Below are 11,377 nucleotides of genomic sequence, written 5' to 3' on the forward strand. Positions count from 1 at the left end.
AGGTGACGTCTGTTGGAGTGAGTCCACTGGGCCGGTAGTCATTCAGCAGCAGGTCCCTCACTCTGGGCTCAGAGGCAGCAAGCGGCGGACGGGGACTCACTCGCAGGCCCTTGACATGCGCTCCAACTGCGAGAGCGAGACGCAGCGGAGGCCCCTCAGCTTCAGCCCCCTCAGGACCTTCTCCAGCACTTGCAGGTTGTACTCCCTAAATCCAACTTCGGGCATGTGCAGCAGGACGATCGATCCCTGCGCGAGAGTATCAGGAAGTATTTTCTGACAGAAACTTTCTCACCTCGCTCGCATGCTTTAGAATGTAGTTGGAGATGTAAGTAGGCTTGCAGATGACGTCCATGCCGTAACAGTCGCACATGGCAACCCGATACCCCTCCTTGTCTAGCACGTCCTCCATCGCTCTGCTGACTTTGCCGTGAGGCGGACGAAACCACTTGACTCTGCACTCCGAGCTTTCCTGGGGGCGCACACTGGCCGGCTGGAAGTCACCCAAGACTTTTTCGCAGTCGCACAGAATCTTTCTGAAGCTGCTTTCATCGTGAAGATGATAGGCGATGTCTTCACCACCATGATTGCATAATTCATGTCCCTTCTCTACAGCGTCTCTCATAAACTTTTCTCGACCGTTCACGAACGAGGACACGATGAAGAAGGAGCAGGTTGCCCCGTGTCGCTCCAAGACATTGAGGACTTCCTCCGTCAAGGGCTGCCCTCGCCCTGGCGCATCATCCATGGTCAGGGCCACGACCCCCTTCGCACCGTCCTTGCCCCGGAAGTGCCAGACTGCCTTCCTGCACCAGCCCATGAACAACTTCGCCATGGCGATCATGCCGAGAGGGGAAGGGAAGCTTGCAATGTCCCAGAGGATCGCCATGACATCGGCCGTCCAGCCGGGGGAGAGGGAGTAAAGGAGCTTCCATCTTGGCTCTTGAGGTCCAAGACCTGCGCTTGCTCTGAGCCTTGCCTCGACCAGCGCGAGGGCCCTCATGCTGATGAGGAGGAAGCAGATATGAGTAGCAGCAAACAAGAACAGGTAGAGAAGAAGAGAGGGCGTGTCTCCGGACAGGCTCGAGAGCAGCATCGCTCCCATGTCCTCAGCCAGTTCTGTAGACCAGCTCTGCAAGCCCGCCCCACCAGCGACACTCGGTTTCCGACTCAACTTCCGACGCCGCGGCCGGCACGGTCCCGCCGGCGCCGATCCAGGAGTCCGGGATCGGATCAGGCCCGGATGCTCCCGGAGTCCGGCGGGCGGTGATCATCATGGCCGGAACGCCACCGTCTCCGGACTCGGGAGTAAGTTCAACAGATTCCGAGGCAAAGCCTTGAAGGGCCGCCGCCGGGGGCCGCGCGTCCGATGACTGCCGGGCCAGTTTCCGACCCGGTCGCCTCGGAGGCGTGACCGTCAAGGCCCGGCTTACTCGGAACAGTGCCATTTGAATCCGATGACCGAGGCAGCCGGGCTGCGCTTGACCGTGGCATGACCCTGACACTCAGCACGGCCGCACACGCCGGGCACCGTCCGATCGTGGCACCCCGGGCCCCGCCCATATGGACCAGGTTGGCCGCACACTGGCCCTGAGCCCCGCAGGAGTAGTATTTTGCGCTCTTCATCGTCTTGCATTTTGACAGATTATTGTCAGTTCCGACCTGCTTCACACTGAACCAGCGGTTTGGAAGTCGTTCTCTAACGGGCCATCTGTCACTTGCTGTAGAAGAACGAGTTAATAAGGTAGGCACCCATGCAGATGGTTTATGGACAGCGTTGCAGGATCAACACCCAAAAATGTTCCCCGCCCCCTGCCTTCCCTGCCTTCTCTCCTGCCTGTCTCGCCCCATGTCCTCTCAATCCGATCACTCGTAACTCGTAACAATGCTTTATTATCTCACTCCCTCCCTCTCTCGTCTATCTACACCCTCGCTTCCTCTGCTCGCCCCTCTCTTGCTGTTGCTCTCCCCCCCGACGTCTCTCGTCAGGGATCTCTTGTCATCTCGCGGTAATCTCGAGCACTCCCGCCCTGCCGACCAGTGCGTCGCTCCTCTCCCTCGCTTCCTGACGCTTCCGCCTCGCCTCGTGGATGTTGCTCAGGCACTCTGCTCCGTCGCAGCGTACTGTGACCCTCCAGTCTGCCTTGGCTCCCAGGGTCTCCGTGCTGCGGATCTCGGGTCTTCGTCGAGCCGCGCTTGGGTAGGTGCTGAACAAGGATGATCGTCGGGGAGAAGCCGCCCGGGAGAAGCCGTGGTCTATCATGACGATGGAGAAGCTCCTGCAGCTAGGCTGGGGGGGAGCTTGGGTGTGGGAGGAGGTATGGGAGGAGTCGTGTTGGGATGGCATGCGGTAGGATCTGTTGCAGGCGTCAAGGGTGCTGTAGAATATGAAGGGGAATCGGGGGGGCGGATATGTTCGCTTTAGGCGACTGGCAAAGGAGGCAGACTCCGAACTTTGGAAGGTCTAGAAGGCAAATTGCTGACGGAAAATCATTTTTAATGTCAGCAGATCATGAGGGATTGAGCTAAGCTGACAAAGTCACGAGGGCAAGGACTGTCCTCCACAATTGGCAAAACCCTGTTCCCGAAATTTCTAGACGGGTCGCCTGATGCTACTCAGTAAAATCACTCCGGCAGGACCTTCGGCGACAGGTTTCAAAAGGCCCCGGCCCCGAGACGGGCAGCAAGGAGGGACGGAGAGCATGGAAGAGTTGTTTCTGCTTCGTGGAAGCTCAGGCTTTAGGAAGAGGTTGCAAGAGACAGAACGAGAGTCTGATCAAGGACAAGCAGATGAGGCTGGTGTAGAAGCGAAGGGCGACCATTGGCTAGCGTTGCATGTCGTTCGAAAGATTCCTCCTGAGCAGAGGAGGATGCTCAGGCGCAATGCTATCCTGCGGCAGAGGGCGGTTGAACGTGAAGTTACCTGCCACCGGCCTCAGAGCGGGAGCCAACTGTCCGAGGTTGGCCTGTTAAGAATTCGCTCCGCAGCTTCAAACAATCTTGGCAGCAGGTATCCTTGTGGCGCAGGCCCAACTTTAGGAGCAAGTAGTCAGTTGATGCACGGGAAGGCGGATGCTGCAAAGATATCCGCGGCTGAGGTTCTGCAGAGCATTTGTAGACGTAAGATTTTTCTAGATTTCGCGCGGGAGATTCTGCCGTCCGGCATGCAACCTTTTCCTCACTCCGAGAAGAGATCTCTCTCCCTGATCGATGCTGTCTTGCGTGTTCAACAATTTGCTAAAAGAAGGAGTGAGAGCATGAGAGCTCGTGATGCGAAGCGAAGAAGCTGCGCAGCATTGGTTATACAAACTTGGACGAGGCGCTGCATGGCTTTGAAGGAAAGTGAACTTCGACGAAAAATTCATAGTCGCAACGCTTCAGTCCGGTCGATCCAGGTTGCGTTCAGATGTTTCCTTGCCCGACGACTTTACAAGTCACTACTTGCTGGCATATCCGTAGCTTCAGCTAGTGAAGAATTCGACAATGGACAAGATCAGAGTCATCAAAGTGACCTGGAATTCCAGACGAAGGAATTGCAAGAGCGCCAAACCCATGACAACTTCGCCGGTGGAATCTCGCAGCAGAGCATGGAGAACTGCACTGTAGTCGTGGTTGAAAACGACACGGAACGAGCAGATACCTTCAATCACCTTGTCGAAGAAGCGGAAGAGGCCATGCGGTCGCAACCTGCAGGAATCGAATGGTCTAGCATGCCACCTGAGAGGCTTATCCAAGAGATCGATCGCCGGCTACAGGTCTGTACCTACTTGTTGTGTCAAACCTCTTTCGTTTGACTTGGGTATTGATTATGCCATTGCAGAGAGTGGACGAAGCGCAGAGTGCTATGACTCAGGATATCCGTTTTCAACGGCTCCTGCAGCTGCATAGCCTGAAATCTCACTCAGTCGAATGGCGGCAGGCAGTACTTGGGCGCTTGAAAGCTGTTGAGAATCTCAAGGTACTGAAAGAACAGAGGCTTGAGCAAATTCGTCGCGAAAAGAAGGAACTAGAACAACAGTTGTCGAGCTACTCGCAAGGCTCCGAGGCGCTGGCCTGTCTGAGTGTTTCGCGGCCACCCTCAGGGGCCCGGTGACCGTGGGCCAGAACTGTTGATGAGACTCAGGCTCCAGCGGCAGTGTACAAAAGTGGACAGTGCAGTGGCACCCCGGACAGGCATCATTCAATGCAGTGTCTTTTACTCATGAAATCACTGAGTTATCGTAGTGCCACGGTGACACTCAGGCAGCCTGGCCCAGTGGTCACAGCACTTCAGCCTACTGAGTACTGCTTCCGCTTGAAGGTCACACCGCCCGGCCGCCGGGTACAGTGGGTGGGGGGCTAGTCACAGTTCACATAGTAGTACCGTTCAACCGTTACGTACCGCCTGAGGCTGACTCGTGGCCGGGCGGGGCGCCGCCGCGTCGCCGGAGCCCGGCTCAGCGGCCGCACCGTGCCACTGCGGCAGTGCCCAGTACCGTACCGTCGGTCACTGGCCCTTGGGCCGCTGGGCGTCCGGCGGCCTGCAGGGCCGCCCCGCGGATCCCGTGACTGCCAAGATAGGCCAAGATACGGCAACGTGACTCGGGTGACTCGGATAGCCGGACGCCGTGATGCCCCGGCACCTCGAACCTGCGGCCAATGGCTGTTGTAAGGGCCGCATCGAGTTCCCCGAGTCCTGTCACTCGTGACTTCCGAAGTTCCGGAAACCTATCAGACTGAACTTTGGAAGCCACGTGACTGCCTCGGGGTGTAGTAAAGAAACCCGGATGACTCAGCAGATCCTTCTAGACCTTCCAAAGTTCGGAGTCTGCCTCCTTTGCCAGTCGCCTAAAGCGAACATATCCGCCCCCCCGATTCCCCTTCATATTCTACAGCACCCTTGACGCCTGCAACAGATCCTACCGCATGCCATCCCAACACGATTCCTCCCATACCTCCTCCCACACCCAAGCCCCCCCCCAGCCTAGCTGCAGGAGCTTCTCCATCGTCATGATAGACCACGGCTTCTCCCGGGCGGCTTCTCCCCGACGATCATCCTTGTTCAGCACCTACCCAAGCGCGGCTCGACGAAGACCCGAGATCCGCAGCACGGAGACCCTGGGAGCCAAGGCAGACTGGAGGGTCACGGTACGCAGCGACGGAGCAGAGTGCCTGAGCAACATCCACGAGGCGAGGCGGAAGCGCCAGGAAGCGAGGGAGAGGAGCGACGCGCTGGTCGGCAGGGCGGGAGTGCTCGAGATTACCGCGAGATGACAGGAGATCCCTGACGAGAGACGTCGGGGGGGAGAGCAACAGCAAGAGAGGGGCGAGCAGAGGAAGCGAAGGTGTAGATAGACGAGAGAGGGAGGGAGTGAGATAATAAAGCATTGTTACGACTTACGAGTTATCGGATTGAGAGGACATGGGGCGAGACAGGCAGGAGGAAAGGAGGAGGAGAAGGGAGAAAGACAACATAGACTTGATCATTGCACGTATACCAGGTTGTTGTATTTGAATGAGAAGTGATTGGGGCTGCCGGAGATTATGAGCAGTGCATGTCTGTATAAGAAATGATTTGACTGTCCTACTGCACGTCAACGAGAAAGAAGATCAAGCTGGGTTGCGAGCGCGCATGATTATAGAGCAAATTGCAGTGATGCTTCAATCATCGTGCTCTTCCTTCCTCTCATATTCTTTCCGGCTTGCCCTCTTCGGAACATTTGAAACATTTGGCCTTTGTTGGGAACTTCGGCAAATCATTCGAACCCCGCCGTCGCAATGCACAGCTTGTCTTTTCAACATCACATCGATCATGGAATCAGATTTGGGTTTGATGTTTGCCGTTATGCAGCTACATCACCACAACATCACAACGGAGGTTGTTCCAGTCAGGCGGCTACTTTGAAAGTTTCATGCAGAGAGCCAGTGCGGCATGGTACCAAGTGTATCAGTGACTTGAGTCGTCACCCGACAAACTGAATTACTAGGCTAACTTAACCGTGAACATTGAGTAAAAGACTATGACAGAACTCGGAAGGCAAGGGCCTTGAAGTTCGGGCCGGGCCGGGCATTCTACGGCCCTTGGCGCTGAAGGCTGCCACGGAAGGCACCGCCCGGCGCAATCCGTGACTGGCAATCGGACTCCCCATCAAGTTCTCGGATCGGGCGGACTCAGAAGTTGAAGTCACAGTGATCGGACTGCGCGCCGCAGGGCCGGGACTCAGTACAATGTCGGATTCTTCCGCGAAGCATGCAGTGCGGCCCGCCAGTCGGATCGGATCGAGTCCGATCATCGGATGTGTCGCTTTGGCCCTGCGGCGCCGGGCCGCCCGTACGGTGTTGAGGCAACTGATCAGAGCAAGCCTCACCTCAGGTCATGTCAAGCAGTCGATGTGGCTCTGTGCACAAGCTCACGGAAAGGACAGCAACAGCTACAATACTACCCCGGGGACGACGTAGGAGGATCACGAAGAAGCCTGACAGCAAGAACCTAGAGGACCGATGGATGGCATTACTGAGGTGATAAGCGAGTCAGCTCATACTATCCGACTCCGGTCAGTCTACGACAGGACAGCAAGTGACAGGAATAACGGCTAGTGGGAAGTTGGAAGTATCACCCCTGCCAGTCATGGATATGAAAGGACAAGGGGTTCGATCAGAGAAGACAGTACTATCATGACTATTCTTCAGAAGCCTGTCGGCCCTACGATGAAGACACGAGACTGAGTGTCAACTCGACAGGCCCTCGAAGCGTTGGATGAGAACTTCGGAATCGAAGACCTCGTCATGTCAAGCCTATGTTTCAGCGGCAGGAAAGGGAAAGGAGAATGAGGTGAAGGGTCTCTGTGAGACTGGGTTGTTTGAAGTAAACAAGCTTGTACATCTGTACCGTCATACATCTGTACCAATCTCCTATCACCTCGGGAGTCTGTTACTTCTCGGGCTAAATCCTGGTAGTATTATTCCAGCCTCCGCTGCGCGGCCACCTCCAGTGATCATCAAGTATCATGTGACTATAGATACTTCATCACCGTGTCTACTTCGTGTAAGGAGAGAGTTCCGTGACTGGAAATCTCGACTTATGAGTCGTTCCGAGTAAGTCTAAATTGAATTCCCGGCGGAACTTCGATGCGGACTCAACTCGTCAGGACCGGCCGGGCTGCGTCCCGGAGGCTCACGGAGGCTCGGGCCGGGCCGGGCCGCCGGGAGTCGCCGCCGCCGCGACTGCGGCCGCGTGACTCCGAAGCTCCGCTCGGACCGTCCGGCTGAGTCGCCGGCTGAGTCGGACGCGGCCCCGGTTCACGGTGACAGGCTGATTTACTGAGAACTTCGGAATCCGAGGCAAGCCGTCATCAGAGGGACTACACGGGTAGGGTGCGTCTAATTTGATATGGACCCCCCATTTTTGATCATGTACCCACCCCAACATCTACCTTGTTTACCCTACCCTGTACATCCATTCCGGTGAGCAGTTGCAGGTCAATTTGAAGGGTACTATTTGTAGAGAGATTCACTTCTAACCACCGGTACCAATTTGAATAACCGTATCCTTGGATTAGAATTTGAAATGTAGGGTTCTTGTACCCCTGATGGATGTAACCCCACCCCTGTACTCCTCACTCCACGAACCCCCATACCTGAGAACGACCAGCCACCCGACAAAGCCCTTCAAATTATCGAAGGCGATGATTAGTTTTCACAATTTCATATATATATTACCAAATTTTGGAATTATTCGTTTTTCAATAATAATTTTTCACTGCCATCTTGTAGTTTACACACGTGTCACTCATCCATTTCCATCCATCCACCCGCCTCCGAAAATTTCCCTCAGCGCCTGTGGCGGGCCATGGATGGCGAAGGCAGAGCGTTTGAATAATGTCGATCAGCAAGAGATGGGCAGAGGATGAAAGACAGATGGAGATAGATCACAACTTATACTCGTTTGTAGATTGGAAGTGTAGAATAGTTTAAGTGTATGAACTTTGCTTGGGTGCAGTGTGACGATGGCGCATAGGTACTTGCGAATCTTGTTTTTGATTTGTCGTGAGCAGGTTGCTTCTTCTCCTTGGCCTGGCAGTAGAGAACATGTCCAACTTTAGAATCAAGTTCATGAGCTGATCATACTGTTCTCGGGAAACGGCGGATTTGCTTACACAGCAAGGGAACTTCAAAGGAGCACTGGCGGCTGAAGGCCTGTGAGGCCAACATGAAGGAAACACTCCCGATTTACCTGATTGCGCTTGCGCTTCTGACTGCATCTGCTTCGATTGCTCCATATGAGGCTTATGAGAGGAAGCTTCGGGTAATCGATGCTTCATGCATCCGTTGAATATTTGACTATCCGCACTGCAGACAGATATTTGTGACGACTTGGTAGACAAGTTACCTTGTGAGGACGCGACGGGTCCATGGACTCACGTCTGCAAAGCTGCCGTTTCAGTGTCATGTACATGCCACCTGCTGGGCAGAGCTCTGAGTGACAATTATTCATCCAGGCAACACCCTGGCGTATGCCATTGTGATGTCCCGGCAGCTGCCAGAACATGTAGCCGCCTTTGCTTTGCGTGGGATTGGCAGCAACGAAGACGGGGAGAAATGGGGCATCAGGCAACAGACGATCGTCCGTCCGCTCGGCTTGTCGCTCGGACTCGCATTGTTGACTCTGGGGTAGAATGTCTTATGCATCGCATTCCAACCTGAGCGACATGCAGGAGATCGCTGTACAATCCGCTGCTGTTCTATCTTCCTGCTGTTCTTGTGGGATACGCTGCTATCCAGCCAGTGGTGCCATATCTTGAGAACGAGCTTGGGTATCCCGACTCGTCAGTTCGTGCTTTGTTGACTTACGATGGGAGCAGGATCTCATCGACGTTGACGGCCATCGTTGCTTCTGCTCTGTTTGTCCTCCTTGCATACCTTCAGCGGCATGTAGTTGTGTGGCTCTTCGGACTCCTGCTGGGGTTGTTGAGTTTCATCGCCATTTTTGTTGGCACACCCTACCTCAACGATCTTCCCATCCAAGTACTCGCAAGCCTCTCTCCCTCTCCCTTGCCATTGCTGACCCATGGGACCACCAGGTTTTGATCGGAGTCGGGATAGCGTGTGCGTTGATCGGAAGTTCTATCATGCTCTCGTTCGAGAAGACGTACCTCTGGAAGGTCTGCAAGGATGTTTGTGGCTCTCACCTCACGTAGCGATGTCCAGGTGTTGGCGTGTGCACTTGTGGGCTCGGTGTTGTTTACAGATGCGATCGGCTTGAGTCAGATCAGCAGCTTCTTGCAATGGATGATGTGCAGCGTGCTTGTCATCTCGAGCTGTTGGCGGCAGGTCTGCAAGGGTTGTCGACCATGACGAGAGCTGAAGGGAAAAACGCAGTTGGGCCCATCCTGGTCGCGAAGGGCGAGGACGTTGGAGGAGAAGGTGAGGAGGAGGTTGCCGGTGATGTCACGTTGGCCGACGCTCTGTGTGTGCAGTCGGACAAGTCTAGTGTGAGCAGGAGGCGCTCAACAGGGTCTGATTGCGAAGTTGTAAGCATCATGTGAGGCGAGAGGGAGGCGGGTTGATGGTTGGTGCTGCTGCAGAAAGTGAAGGATCGGAGGAGCCTCAGCGCTCTGATTCTGTCTCCGAGGAACATTCGCAAGCGGAAACCGTCAGACTCAGGGGATGAGACGGAGGAAGAAGAGTCGAGCGAGGAGACGACGAGTGGGACTCAAGTGGAAGTCCATCGCAATATTTTCATCCGATGCATTTTGTATGTGGCCAGCAGTTTTCTTTGGATTCTACACAAGTTCATCCAGGTGGGTTTTCCCTCTCACTTTTGAGGTTCTTGTGACTGATGTGCTGGCAGCTTGTCTTCGGATTGATTTTTGGAGCTCGATCATCAAAGGAAACCAGAAGAAAGAAAGTGAAGAATGAATGAAACCTATTCTTTTCCCAGTCAACCCTCCAGCCTTTGTCTTGTTGTGATATCATGTGGAAAATTCTGTCTCGAAGCGTCAAGTGCTTCTGCGAGAGACAAGTGCGAATGAGATCTTTCATTGGCGCAAGTTATTGGCTTCGTTTCTCCTCATCTCCTCTTCCCCGGCCGCCTCTTTCCCCTCCCTCCGTCGTCCCTGGGCTTTTTCCCTGCTGCTGTAAAACATGAGAAATACTCGAGATGTCTCGCACAGTCTCGCACCTTCAAACTTCCGAGGTCCCTTGGCCTCCTGCGCATGGTCGTCAGCGTGACATGGTTCAGCACAGAGACCCACGTGACGACTTGGGAGATGAAACTCTTCGGAAGCATCTGCGATCAATGTAAGCAGCGATGGCACAGATGAGAAGGATGAGAAAGATGAAAAGGACGAGCAAGAGGAGGAGGAGCAGGAGCAGGAGCAGGAGCAGGAGGAGGGAGATGGAGAAGGGAGATGGAGAAGGGGGAGGAGGAGACGAGAGAACGGAAGACATGAGGGCGGCAGAGCTTACTCAGGGCATCAGCATAGTCGTCTGCAGATGCAAAAGGAGATTTTTTCTGCGGGGGAAGAACAGCAAAGGTAAGACTGTCGCTCAACCCTCTATAAAGTTTCTCACCACCACCTTCGGCTTCTTTTTCTGCCGGCTTCCTGCCTCCTCTTCCTCCTCTGCCTCCTCTGCCTGCTCCTCCTCCTCCTCGTCGTCGTCATCGTCCATCTCAAAGAACTTCTCGTTCTTCACTCTGCCGGACAGGAGTGCATTGTTGTGCTCGATATCTGCATCCCTAGTCATACCCCTCCTCATCGTCTCCTCCTCTCCCACCTGAGTCGTCCGAGTGAAGATCAGCTTCGATCTCCCGCATCATCGCCTGCTCTGCATCCCCTCGGCTCTTCGTCTTGGTCTGCTTCTCGTCCTCCTCATCGTCAAAGTCCATGTCGCTGTACCCTCCCTCGCTCTCCATGTCCTCCTCGCCGTCTCCTCCCATCATCATCCCCCCTTCACTCTCCTCCTCGCTCTCTGCGTCGCTTCCTCCCTGCCCCGCTCAACGGTCAAGATACCATCACAAGCACGCGATCTTCACCTCAAGGCTTGCCGCCTCTCCCATCCCCTCGTCCTCCATGTCATCGTCGTCGTCATCGTCGTCGGACATCTCAACCCCTGCAAAGTCTTCCGCCTCCTCCATGGCGCGCGCCGCCGCCTTCTCCTTCTCCTTCTTGACCTACGGAAAGATCGTCAGAATCTGCTGGGCTAGAGACGAATGGCAAAGAAAGAGGGAGGGAGAGAGAGGAAAGCGAGGATGGAAGGGAAAGGACTAGGAGAGGAAGAGGGGGAGAGGGGGAGAAGAGGAGGAGAAGAGGGGGGGGAGAAGAAAAGCGGGGTAAGAGGGGGGAAGAAAGGGAAGGGGGAGGGAGGAGGGGGAGGGACGGGGGAAGGGGAAGGACGGGGA

General features: G+C 55.0%; 3 protein-coding genes across 3 annotated transcripts; 1 reads left to right on the forward strand and 2 right to left on the reverse strand.

Annotated features, from left to right (window-relative positions):
* Positions 1–96: 96 nt before the first annotated feature.
* GUITHDRAFT_73530 (hypothetical protein) lies at positions 97–745 on the reverse strand (the record flags this gene model as incomplete). Its single annotated transcript, XM_005829908.1, has 2 exons — positions 97–246; positions 293–745. The coding sequence occupies 2 exons, from the start codon at positions 743–745 to the stop codon at positions 97–99; spliced, it is 603 nt and encodes a 200-aa protein (XP_005829965.1).
* Positions 746–3,399: 2,654 nt separating this feature from the next.
* On the reverse strand, positions 3,400–5,463 carry GUITHDRAFT_140839 (hypothetical protein; the record flags this gene model as incomplete). The annotated part of the gene is made up of 8 exons (XM_005829909.1): positions 3,400–3,462; positions 3,510–3,592; positions 3,638–3,684; positions 3,924–4,003; positions 4,473–4,734; positions 4,788–4,824; positions 5,046–5,260; positions 5,378–5,463. The coding sequence occupies 8 exons, from the start codon at positions 5,461–5,463 to the stop codon at positions 3,400–3,402; spliced, it is 873 nt and encodes a 290-aa protein (XP_005829966.1).
* A 2,626-nt stretch (positions 5,464–8,089) lies between these two features.
* GUITHDRAFT_163987 (hypothetical protein) lies at positions 8,090–9,842 on the forward strand (the record flags this gene model as incomplete). Its single annotated transcript, XM_005829910.1, has 9 exons — positions 8,090–8,281; positions 8,332–8,425; positions 8,475–8,646; positions 8,691–9,000; positions 9,057–9,137; positions 9,184–9,306; positions 9,343–9,399; positions 9,453–9,517; positions 9,827–9,842. The coding sequence occupies exons 1-9, from the start codon at positions 8,186–8,188 to the stop codon at positions 9,840–9,842; spliced, it is 1,014 nt and encodes a 337-aa protein (XP_005829967.1). The 5' UTR covers positions 8,090–8,185.
* Positions 9,843–11,377: the final 1,535 nt, after the last annotated feature.

The sequence above is a fragment of the Guillardia theta genome (genome assembly GCF_000315625.1).
Source record: "Guillardia theta CCMP2712 unplaced genomic scaffold GUITHscaffold_49, whole genome shotgun sequence".
Lineage (NCBI taxonomy): Eukaryota > Cryptophyceae > Pyrenomonadales > Geminigeraceae > Guillardia > Guillardia theta.